Genomic DNA, 13,447 nt, shown 5'->3' on the forward strand with positions numbered 1-13,447 from the left:
AGATGTTCACAGTAATATGAGATATACCAGGGCCAGCAAGACACTACTTTGTAGATAAATACACTGCCTGTGTCCTTATTCCATCTGTGGAAAAAAAAAAAAAAGGTTTAACCACTTGCAGACACAAGCACAGTAGAATCTCTATAGTGTATAGAACATGTTAGCTCAGAAACTCAGGACATCACCTTCCCTGAGGTAGACTGAAGGGTATCCTAATTCTCTGGCACTGATAGAGTCTAACACAATGACTAATGTATGGTGTACCAATGTCAGTAATGACGGGAATACTATGGACAGCAAATCTGTATTTAACTCACAGGATGGGGTGAGTGCTAAGTGGTCAGTGGTGTCCCTCCATACCCATGCTGACATGTCAGGAGACAGACAACAGACAGAAAGCTTGTGAGTTGCACTGACTGGTGTGTAGTGCAAGAATTCAGAATCAACACTTAAGCTTTCTCCAGATTAAAAATGTCATGTGGCCTACCTATGCACCATAACATAACTACACTCAGACTTTCCACTTTAAAGCTGGCAAGTTAGACCAGTAATTTTCCCACCAAATCAGATTTTACTTAGGTATCATGTTATAATTTCTTTCTCTGACTCTAATAGCACTCTAAGGAACACTGAAATGCATTCTATAAATGTGGCACAGAGAATCTCTGCCCTACCTGTCCTTGCTTTGAAAAGTCAGAAGGAGACAATTGTTGACTGAGCTTCATTTTTAGTGAGTCATTTGGAGGATGACACTCCGTGCTAGGATCCACCCACTTTAGATGAGGCACTACCCTTCATATAACATGATGTAAAATAACCACAAACCGAGCTCCAAGTTAATGTGCTTGGAGTTCAGTCCTAGCTTAAGGGCATGCATGTATGATGCTGCATAATGTATGATATTTCTACACCTTTATTTTATCATCTTAAAGTGAGGACAATAATAGTGAAATGTTGAAGAAGAGTAAATGACCTAACACCTGGTTAACAGGGCAGTGATCTGCTCATAAATCATAACTCCTATCTATATTCATAGTATCATTAAATTTTCCATAAGAGAGACTGATTTGGATGCTATGGAGATCTGGTACATCTATGTAGAAGTGTGTCAAGAATTAAGACATAATGTTAAGAAAGAAAACTGTAAGTTTATGTGCATCAAATTTTACCCAGAGAGGACAGATCACAAGATAAGATGCTGTGACATCCTGGAAGATAAAGAGATTGTGAGAAAGGAAGTGACTTCTGGAGGAATCATAACCAGCAAGGAGCTGATGAGTGAGAAAGAGAACAGGAAAGATAATAGAGACTGCCAAGGATCATGAGGAGCAGTGATAACCAGTGTCATGTGTCCACTCCAGCCCAGGAAGATACAGCATGAACACGAACCCTTCCTGCCCCTTTTATCATGATGTCCCAGGTTGATGGAGTAGTATGCATTTTGCAGATAAAGAGAAGGGGTTCCAAAAGTCAGTAGTTCTTCATAACACTTTGTGACAGGTGCTGACACTAAGCCCTTGATCCAAGTCTTCTGGGTCATTTCCCTAGAATATCCATCCATCTAAGTGATCACACATATTCTGATATTTATGTCCATGTTTAAAACAACATGTTCATTACTGGGAAAAAAGACATATCATATGTGAAATAGGAAGCTGACCCAGGATATGAACTCTGTCTATGGAAAGCAATTTTATATTCTCAACACTTCTCTTTTCTTTCTTTTATAAATTCTCTGACCACCTGGTAATTTGTTATGCCATGGGTCATGAAGAGAGTATTATCACAAGTTACATGATTACATGTTTTTGGGATGCTGAAGTCTCCCTATGGGACCTTGGCATGCTGTGATGGGACAGTCAGAGGTACCCAGAAAATTCAGGCCAGGAAACCATCTGACAGCACATGGTATATACATCCCAAGCAATGAAGAAAAACTGCTTTGCAGCACCAGAGGCATATGTAACATCAAATGGCATATTAGAGTCCCTCCGAAATGCCATACAAGTAGCCAGTTCTCTGAATATAATTCCAGCCAGGTGCAAATAGAAAACTCTGACTGCACCTAGGTCATCATTTTTCTATATAGACTTATAGTTCCGAATGTGTTCAGTACCCATTGCTCTGTGTTGATAAGCCTGGACAGAGAAACATTAATGTGTAATTCAGTAATCCACTATGGCATTCCATAATAATTAGGTGGCTTTGAATCCTGGCTCTAAATAAAACATTTTCATGTCTTAGTGAGATAAACAAAGAAAATATTATAGACAAGGACAAAACATTGCTTTCCTATTCAAATATGAAAAAATATAGCTCAAGGTTTGCTTTGAAAACACTTCCAACACTTTGTACACATTGACAAAATGACTCATTGGGTCAAGACTCAATGTCTGCTATGTACACTCTGTGCTATACAGATACATGTATGTATACATGGTGTACTACATAGATACATGTGTATATTCGGTGTTGTACATAGACACATGTGTACACATGTAGTGTGATATATAGATACATTTGTATACAATGTTGTGCTATACAGATATATATGATATATACACACTTTTTACAAATATAGATATATTTTTGTATATGCATATATGTTTTATAAGTGTATGTGATACATATTTACAGGTATGTGTGTGTCAATAGATAGATAGATGATAGATAGATAGATAGATAGATAGATAGATAGATAGATAGATAGATAGAAATACAGATATGTACATCTACATGTGCATAAGTGCTTATACAGAGAGAGAAAATAACAAGCAAGATCTAGTGGATCTATGAGAGAAATTAGGAAGAGAAGCTTAAATGGAAACTTTCAAGTCTGTTTAGAAAATGGGCCTTTATTTCAAGTTTAGCCTTTCAAGATAACACAAATTGGAATTTGATGAGCTTTCTGGAAAGGGGCTTATTCAGATTTAGGAAGAATAACTTGTCCCACGGTAGCTCTGTGCACCTTTTCTTCACTATGGTCACATTATTAACTGTGAAAGCACTGTAGCTGTTATGTTCCTTAGGTGGGCCTTGTCATGAAAAAGTACACTTCAGCTCCTGTGTTTCCAGATAAGGCGTGATGGGTGGGAGTAGATAATACAGTCCCTTTAAGCAATGTGTGGTAAATTAGAAAGTGTGCATGAAGTATTGAGGTGTTATAACCTAAAGTCCCACTTTGTGTGTAAGGAAACCCCCACCATGTTCAACAAGAAATATGCTGAGAATAAATTATTTCTTGAAACAGAAATATTTATTTCCGTTCATTTGGGATGTAAAGCATATTATTTTGGCTTTTTTAAAATACAAAGTAAATAAACTCTTGATACCTTATTGTCCAGTCTCTCTCTCTTTTTTCTCTCTGTCTCACACACACACACACACACACACACACACACACACACACACACACACAGAGAGCCCACTTTGCAATAGAATCACCACTATAAACATGCTAGCATCACAGACATGCCACAGTTAGACAGCATGAACATGACTTTGGTCACTTCATTTCTTTTTAGAGCTTTTCATTCCTATTCACTAAACACCCTACACCACTGTCAGCAATCTCAACTATATCCATGGAGAATTCATGAACTTCCTGGCTACTGAGATTCTATCTTGGATACATCTGTACATTAAATATTATTTTCGTCCCCAACTTATCATGATCTCTGACAATGGATGACATTGGATAGATCAAATGATTCTACATAAACTTGATTTGTGAATTTTATTTACATAGTTTTGATTCTAACTGTATCTTCACAGTTTCTCTGCTTTAACTGGATACCACATGAAGACAGAGGTCTCTCTCTCGAGCTCTCTCTCTTTCCTCACCATAGTTCCTCTGAGTTCTGTTTTGAATTTCCTTACATCTAGATCCCACCCATACAACACATCCTAAGGAATTTCAGCATAGTGATCATGAGACCCTGGTCTCATGTAAGAGGCATTGTATGAAGAGTCCACATAGACTTTCCATCATACACTGTCTACTCTATGATGGGAAGAGGGGCTGAGCTTGAAGGAAGGGAACAAAGAATTTGCTGCTCCCTTGTTTAGTTAAGTACTTCCATTTTGTCTCTATAATTATCTCCCCGCCCAGAAAGTCCAGGGGAAACTTTCCCTGGATGTTGGTTAACATGCAGATTCCTGAGCATACTTGGGCATTCTTAGTCAATGTGTAAGTCACACACACAGAGCATGGGTTGACAATATGAGAAGACACTGACATTTGTATTTGAGTTATCTATAACCTAACTGAAGTATAAAATAGAAGGAAGGTAACTGTGAATGGGGCTCAGCCTCTGACCATGAGAAACATTAGAGCTTGAACTAAACCCCAAACTCCTTTCAAGGACACTTGACATCCTACCTTAGAAATGCTTCCTAATCATTGCATACTGCAATTCCTTCCGCTTGACCTTTTGGAGTCCCACTCACAGTCATTCCGGACCCACTGAGAAGCCTGAGGCACAGGACCTTCCTTATTCTGTCTTTTACCTAAACATTCTTCAAAAGAGTTAAATTTATTTTTTCTTCCATCACAAAACCGTTAACTATAAAATGTTCACATGCATTCACATGTAGGACACTGACAAGATATAGTCATTTTTTTCTTTGCTTTTTGGTTCCAGCTCTCATTCTTAGTGATTTGCCTCATATCTTAGCTGGATTAGCTGATAAATTCAGAATTTCTATGCAGAGATGCAAGGGGTATTGTGAAGCCCATATGTGAAACTCTCATCTTAACCTAATCAGAATCAGCACCATGATGCTCCAGAAGCCTATTAGAAATAATCTGAAATATTTTAATGAAGTCAAGGACTACAATAGCATAGTCACTGAAATGATACTCAACTTTGAAGAAACAAAGTCATTTTATAAAAAGTAGTTATGACATGTGTTCTATAATTGCCCATTATCTGCACCCCCACAGGGACCCTGAGCACCTCTATTTGGACCATGTCATGACAGGCATATCCTCAATACCTAGACTCTAGTCAGAGAAGTGAATTTTCCCAGAGACCTGAAACAAATCTGCACTTGAAACAAATTCCCAGATAGCCCCACCTGCATCACAGTTTGAGAGGCACAGTGAGAGGATGGACACAGTGGTCTTTAGTGTCTTCGGATTCTATATCCATGAAGTAGACCAAAAATGGATTCAAAGTGCTCAAAAAAAAAAAAAAAAGACGCATATGCACTGACCAGGCATAGAGTAATGATTTCCTTAACTATAGAGCATGACTATGATATTTACATTGGATTAGAAATATTAACTATAATTCTCTGAAGAGACTTAATTCAGAACAATGCAGGTATTTTTTTTTTTTATTTTATGTATTCAATACTGGGAAATACCACTGCTCTGGGCCACCACTCCCTTAAAGAACCTATCAACATTGATGGCTTTGTGACCACGAGATGGAACTAGTGATAAATTCTCATATTATTGCTGAAGTCTTGGATTACTCAAAATTACTTTATTCTCCTAACCATTCCTCCATGAGATTGTGCAAACTTCCAGAACAAAGAGAAAAAATAGATATTCGTCATTCAAAGAGAAGGTATAAAATAAGAAATAAAACCTTAATACAGACATTATGACACTGAGTTCAGAAATAAATGAGTTTTTGTCTTACCCAAAGTTGTCTAACACAGAATTGGCACTGTGGGCCCTCAATGGTAGTGTGATTATAGCAGTGAAATTTAACTAATAATGTCAACTTAAATGCACATATTTTTTGTGTGTTTCCTTTTTCCATTAATTTTCATTTGTGAAATTATCATACATGTATATATGTGTTATGCTATTATTGACTTTATCCCCTGCCACAATTGCTCTCTCATATCCTTCCTCTCCTTTAAAATTACAAAACAATTAGAGGGTACTAGGTTGCAGGCAGGTAGCAACTCTGTGCTGTTTTACAAATGTTCTGCAAAATGAATTCAGAATCAGCAGTTAAAATACTACATGAGGGACTGAATGGCTCACCTCTTTGGGCTTTGGGCAACTAAGGGAAAGGGTGGGTTTCAGGGCCTCTATTGCTCACTGTGAGCTCTATAACCTTCCTACTTAGGACTCAAATATACACCAAGTCAGTTATCAATTAAGTGATGAGTTGAATAAACATAGGCAGTAATTGACCCTTCATGATTTCTTTGAGGCTCACTTGCTGCTCTAGTTTTCCTGAAGTCTTGTTTTAGTTTTAGCTAGCTACTGATTAGAGTGATTGAATAATGAAATTGTGCTGGGTTAATGGGGTAAAACTACAATGCAGTTACAATGTAGTTGCCCCATGGAGGATGGCCATGCTTGGGCCAGGTGCTCTTGCTGACTGCAGTAGAACTTTTCTACTCTTAAAGCACAAAGTAACAGATTTTCTTCTTTTATGATGGTGCAAGGGGGTACAGAAAAGAAGAGACAAAGCTCTTCCATGTGTTGGTCATCACTGATGATCTCTAGGAAGGATATGTATCTTTGTGTCTTGTCCTATAAGTCCTGGCACCTAGATGCTCTTGTAAATGTTAGTTAACTTTGTTCCCACTGGCCAACATCGGACAACATGACCTTGCCACATAGTGACATGTAGCTGAATAAAAATATGAGATCCAAACAGGTTCTGTGTGGAGATTAAAAGTGTGCATTGATGCAGTAATGAAGGATTATGTGGAGGGCAGGAGAAGCTATTGGAAAGGCTGTTGTTCCTGGTATTCCACAGTCTGAGTGGCGGGCATTTGGCATGGTGCAGGATGTTTCCAAAGAAACCCTTGATTCTTCTACACCTGCCCTCATCTAGGCTTCACATATTCACTGTAACACAGATAAAGCTAGTCGAGAGACCAGCCATGCATATTATACAGAAAGCAAGTGGCTCTCCCAGATTTTCTACCAAGGCAATTTATCTCTAATCTCTTCAGCCATTATGCTATAACATGGAAACCATAGCTGGTTAACTCTGACATAAATTCAAGTTTTATTATTGGAATTTTTAAAGTTACAAGTTACAGATTACACCATCAGAAAATGTCAGGATGTAAAAGAAGACTAGAAGAGCTTTCCTGCTATGCTTTTATTTTTAAGTTATAACATAAGCCATAGTTACTAGAGCCTGCTACAAAGTGAACTAGAAATGGCAGCCCTATCTTCAAGCATTGATAGGGAGCCAATCTGGACAAACTTAAAATCCAACCAGCATGATTTTGTTTATTAAATGTAGTCTCATTAAAAATATACATACAGGTAACTAGGCTAAAGTCACTGACCTACTCCACATTTGTTATAGGTTTGGAAAATTGCATCATTTATTACATTAATGTTACCACTACTATAGCCATAGCAACATTGGGAGAGAAGAATAATCACATCTAAATTGGTAATTTCACTTTAAATTTAATGAAAATAAAGCTAATCCTATTATTGTTACTAACAATTCTTCGTAGATTGTCCTTCCCTGCACAGTATGTCTTTTAAAAATAGATTATTGGAAAATTGCATGTGTGTGTGCTCTCACTCCACTTGAGGCCATTAGCCCCATCCTCTTGTCTCTGCTGTGTAACCTTGCATTGAGAAGAGGTCACATTCATCCTCCTCTGTGTTTTCCTTCCAATTGTAGGATGGATAAATCTTGTAAATATACCAATTTAGGCCATTAAATATTTCAGAGCCCATCACTAAAATTGTGGTGAAATAATGGTCTTTTTAAAGATAAGCCACACAGTATGCATTTGTATAAATCTTGAAAGTGTGCTTGAAAATTATTCTATTTTGTATTTTAAATGTGTTCATGTGGAGAGTTGATGGCTATTTAGGAAATTTATCTTTTTTTTTTTTTTTTTTCCTTTTCAGCCTTCACTGAAGAATAGTGGAATGGTGTGAGTTCCATTTTAAATAGTGCCACATATGACCATGTCAAGATAATTCCTTTTGTAGCCACAATAAGCACTAAATATCACCAAAAATAAATATAAAAATCCTTTGCTCTCACTGCCACTCTGCTGATGTAGCATTTAATGGTGAATTAATCTTCAGAAAGCCTCTCTACCAACACTGACTTCCTCTCCATCCCTTCTTCTATTTCCTGCATTAGCTTCCTCCCCATGGCTTATGATGAAAAAAAGTCACCAAGCTAAGATTCTTCGTAAGGGCTTTGCCCTTTTCCAGGGCTACATGCTCAGAGCTGTGACACACTTTTGAGGAACATGGTGAATATACGTACTAAAACTGTCCAGCAGTGCCAACTGATACTGATCTCTACTGATTGTTTAACATTCTACCCATGGTAGCAAATTAAGTGTGAACAGTTCTGAACAGTAAGATATACTTCACCAGAGCTTTTGCATATAGCCAAAAGTGTCCCATACACCATCATGAGGATGAAGGTAGGAATACAACTATTAAAGGCAGTGCAAAAGCTAATCATAAGGATGGGTTTAGAACCAGGCATGGTGGTGCAAACCTTTAATCCCAGCACTTGGGAAGCAAAGGTAATAGGATTGTTGTAAATTCAAAGCCAGCCTCAGTCTACATAGTGAATTCCAGGTCACTCTGCACTAGTGTAAGATGCTACCATAAAAAAATAATAATAAATAAAAAGAATGAATAAATAAATAAATAAATATTAAATGTCTTAAAGAAAGAATGGGTTTGACCAATAGGCAGAAAGATGTGCCCACTAGAAGTTCATAGGCTCAAAGATCCCATGAAGCATTTTTTCTTTTTCTACCTACTTTCCTAGAAAATATCACAGGAAATCTCAAAAGGCTAGATAATGTTTTCCTGTTGAAATCTCCTAGGCAGACCATGCTACCAGCCTCTCCTTGACAGTGACCTCTGCTCTACTATTAGCTCTCAGGTTGAGGTGGCCACACTAGACATTATAGATTGGACATGTCTTCAAGACAGTGAGACCTTTTTCACAAGCTTGTTTAAGTCTACCATTAAAGTAGTTCCTGGGAAGGTAGAGATAGATCTTAAGGGAGAGGAGAGAAAGGAGGGAAGAACAGGGGATGACTCAACAAAAATGAGTAATAAAATGGAAAAAAAAAGTCTAAGCCAAATAATGTCCTCTGACCTCAAAACTCAGCTCAGTGAAGGCACTCTGCCATAGTGGTAACCCTACAAGTGTGAATATGCTGCTTTGGTTCTTTCTGAGGTCATGCAGCATCTCTCTGGCAACATGTCCTGGCATTGCCCATCTACATTTCACTCACTTGTATTTGCATAGACATCTGATGTTCTTATCTTTCCTCACATAGACTTTCTTTGGGAAAACCAATCTGTAGAATCTACACACTAATTAATTAATTAATTAATTAATTAATTTGTCTTGCTACCTCTGTCCCAATCTGACAACAAATCTATCAGTAAACATTAATTATCTCTAAATTGTTCAAATTTGACATTAATAAGTAATTTCTGAGATTCACACACCATGTTTTTTATTTCAGTAATTTTCCATAAAAATATAGAATTTTAATTTTTGGTGCATTTGAAATCATTCATCTCTCTGACAAAGAATAGGTGCTCAGTAGATGTTTAATGAATATTTTTATTCTTCTACAATTATTTTTATTTATTTGCATATTTCTTTGTGCACCCCCAAGTGCTAAGATCTCTTGCCACTGCAAATGAATACCTGCCCAGCTTCATGTGTGTGTGGGAAATTGAACACAGGGTGGCAGGATTTGTAAGCATACACTTCTAAACATTGAACCATGGAACTAACCCTTATAAATCACATTTTAAAATGAGATTTTATTTTCAGTATAGCCTCTTCATTTACAAACAGAGTTTCACAAGGAGATAGGGTTGTTGCTGACAGGCCTCAGGGTATAATCAGGGCCAGGCTTCAGGTCTGAGGTTAGCATTTATTTTTACTGATCTGACATTAACAACACAAGAAGGATAATAAGCTCAAGAAATGCTCAAGGGCTTCAGGTTAAACTTGTCTAAAATAAGCAAATGGCTATACTGAATGATCTCAACATCTGATGAAAGGTGAATAAAAGTTTATACAAAGTTCATGGAGTAGAGGTGCAGTTGCATTTTTCGTTCCAGTCAGACATAATATGCAACATAATAGCAATAAAAGCCAAGGAAGAAAGATATCCACAAACATGAACCACCTACATGGGACTTTGGCTTTGGAAAATAGTAAAATCCAATTCAAATATAATTAGTTTTAAAAAGACATACTTACAGTAGTTTTCACATTTATTTCCTTTACCTTCTAATTTCTGTACTGAAATAAAATTTGGACCTATAAAAATATTTACAGTCGCTCATTCTACTTTCCCTTCCAATATTTCCTATGACTATATGAATTATCAAATTGTCACATAGTTCAAAACCTGAAGCAACTTTAAGTGCTGTGCATTAAATAACTAAAGCAACATCAAGTTCTGATAAAAGTGACTTAGAGACACAGCAAGCCTTTATATATCTATACTTTTCTTTCTTTCTTTAAATTGCATCTGTAGAACTAGTGAAAACTACCTTCCTACAAACACCATGAGATATCTGTAAACCCTTACTGATAAATTACTGTTTCTTTTGTCTACATGCCCACACACAGCTAAGACTGGTCCTTCCATGCATCTAGTGAATACTTGTGTTGGCCTTTGATTTTCCTATCCATACTCCAAAACAGAACACCCATGTGTTTTATTGGTTTTGCAGTAGTGATAACAGTTTGTTTTTATTTAGGCATTTGGTTTGTAGTTTTGACAACTCTTCTTTTGAGTATCCAATATCAATAGCCAGAGGTGCATCCTTTTAGGTGGTTTCACAATGGTGCTAAAGTCAAAACTAGTGTCTCCCTCTGCTGTATCCTGGATGACTTCAAGAGTCAAACATAAGGGCAGACAGAAAGTGAACAACAAATAACCTCCCTGGTTCCATTGGATGACAAAATTTCACAGAAACTAAAACTAAAATGAGTCACAGAAGAGAAGACATTTTAGGTAGTCAGAGTAGCAAGGCAAAAAATGTACACTCATGTTGGCCAGCAAATGCCCTATGAAAGCAAGTGGTATATATCATTTCTCCCTAGAGATGTACAAACACCCCCACTGATCAGATCTCTTCCCATCACTCACCATATGGAAGGTGCTTCTGTGCCACTGATCTCTAAGAAATCGTAGCCTTCCTCCAGCTGAAAGTCAGTGAAGACCAGAGCAATGGTATCTCCCGGTTCAGCAAGGATGGTCCAAGTGCAATCAGCGTTGTTTTCATATTCTGAGGGGAAATGAGGACTGGAGATGGAGCTGCTGGTTCCTCTCAAGGTTCCTCCACAAGCTCCTTCAGCTAGAAATACAAGAAAAAAATCTCTGAGAACATGTTCACACATGAATATATCCACAATGTCTCCTTCTTGACCAAAGGCAAAGAGTTTCTGGACCTGCAATAGAGAACATAATAATATCCCTTGTTATTTGCTAATGTAGTTCTAATGAAAATGTCAATAAAAATGCCATAGTTAAATTGCATTTTTTTCTGAATTTTCTTTGTGAAAAATAATGACATCATATCTCTTTCTTTGATTAGAATAAGAATGAATAAATTTGAAATCAAAGTTTGGCACATACATAGTGATCTGTTTATTGGGGAAAAGTAATGCAACTATTCTCGTCATAGGGAGATGGAGGAGAAAATATCATTGAGTCGGCTGTTTATACTTACTATGGATTAACAAACTAACATATTTCCCAAAATTTCAGAGGGGAAATTATTGATATTGGACCTGGAAAGATGGCTCAGTAGATAAAATGGTTCCATGTTACCAGAAAGACTAGAGTTCAGATTCCCAGCAGCCACGTAAATGCTTGTTGTGGTGACACACACCTGTAATCCCACACTGACTAGGCATAGAGAGGATACAGTGATAGGATTTTCTGGGCAACCTGAATTGCTAGACTACCTGAATTGGTTAGTTCTGGGCTCAAGTGAAACAGTCTGAGTCAATAAAGTAGAAAGTGATGATGAAATACACAGTGTCAATCTCTGGCCTCCACTCTCTGAAATATAGGCACACATATGTTCCCACACATACGCAAGCATGCATGCACACATACCTGTACACCACTTACATATGCAAGCAAAAAGTGCTAGTATCAAAATATCCTAAATTTTTACCATGGGTACCTATGAGCTGAAACACAGTTTATGATTGAACATCTTTGAAATAGGCATATGTATATGCATAATCTTGTAGACACATGCATTACAAGTATGTAGGACAACCTTAGTTGGATTCTTCTGGAAAACATCTCTCACTAGAAGAGATGCTCAAGCTGGTTGGGGGATGTGTGAAGCACTGTGTCCTGACGGGGGGTACCACTGCCACTGAAGCACAGACTCGTAGTGCCTCCACTTTTGGCCATCACACCTCCATTGCAAAAACATTGGCAGCAGGATGGGGAGATGGCTTAGAGGTTAAAGTGTTTGCCTGTAAAGCCAAAGGACCTCGGTTTGATTCCCTAGGACCCATGTAAACCATATGTATAAGGGAGCATATATATCTGGAGTTGGTTTACAGTGGCAGAAGGCCCCAACATGCCCATTCTCTCTCTCTCCCCCTCTCTCAAATAAGTAAATAAAAATAAAAGTTTTAAGAAATGTTGGCAGCACTGACCAACTTTGGGAGATGTTTATGGAGTTCTTATGGAATACTTATTCAAAAGTTCCATGCAGTGGATTTGCATTGACTAGCAAGAGTATTTTTCGTATTTCCACATTTGCTATATCTATGGTGATGTCTATAGGTATAGTGTTACTCTCTACAATGACATCACCCCTCAGAAATATCGCTTTTGTACATGTTTAAATGAGAGTGGTTGAGTTCCACAATCTCTGCTGCCATTTCTACTTCCATTATCAATACCCCCATGCTTAAGAGTTCACACTCTAATGACTGATTTACTCCTAAGGTTTTTGGCTTGCAGGACAGATTTACAGAAGCTCCTATCTTGCTAAAACAGAGAGAGATCACTGATATATATGAGATGCCGGAAAATATTTTCAGTGACAGTTAAAATTATATATATATATATATATATATATATATATATATATATATATATATATATATATATATATCATAGTAGAGCTAATCATGGTGGTGCATGCCTTTAATTCCAGCACTTGGGAGGCAGAGGCAGAAGGATAATGGTGAGTTAGAGGCCACCTTGAGACTACAGAGTGAATTTCAGGTTAGACTGGGCTAGAGATATGCCCTACATTGAAAAACAAAAATAAGACCCATAGTGATACTATCTTCTAGATATAAACTCACAGCAGCTGTAGGTTTCCATCTCAAGACTGAACATGAAAATGCTCCACCATTGATGGAAGAAGGGCACAAGAATCCCCACATCTTCCAAAGGACCTGATGGCAGGTAATTATTGCTGAGAAAGAGGTGTCAGGTTCATCAGTAG

General features: G+C 37.5%; 1 protein-coding gene across 4 annotated transcripts in view; it reads right to left on the reverse strand.

Moving 5' to 3' along the window:
* Csmd1 (CUB and Sushi multiple domains 1) overlaps positions 1–13,447 on the reverse strand; it is a 1,843,561-nt gene that overhangs the window by 833,581 nt on the left and 996,533 nt on the right. For all 4 annotated transcript variants that reach the window (XM_045131039.1, XM_045131041.1, XM_045131040.1 and 1 more), the window contains one exon: positions 11,110–11,317. In XM_045131039.1, coding sequence (XP_044986974.1) covers positions 11,110–11,317 — 208 coding nt within the window. The remainder of the gene's footprint in view (positions 1–11,109; positions 11,318–13,447) is intronic.

Source organism: Jaculus jaculus, chromosome 12, assembly GCF_020740685.1.
Source record: "Jaculus jaculus isolate mJacJac1 chromosome 12, mJacJac1.mat.Y.cur, whole genome shotgun sequence".
In the NCBI taxonomy this organism is placed as follows: Eukaryota; Metazoa; Chordata; class Mammalia; order Rodentia; family Dipodidae; genus Jaculus; species Jaculus jaculus.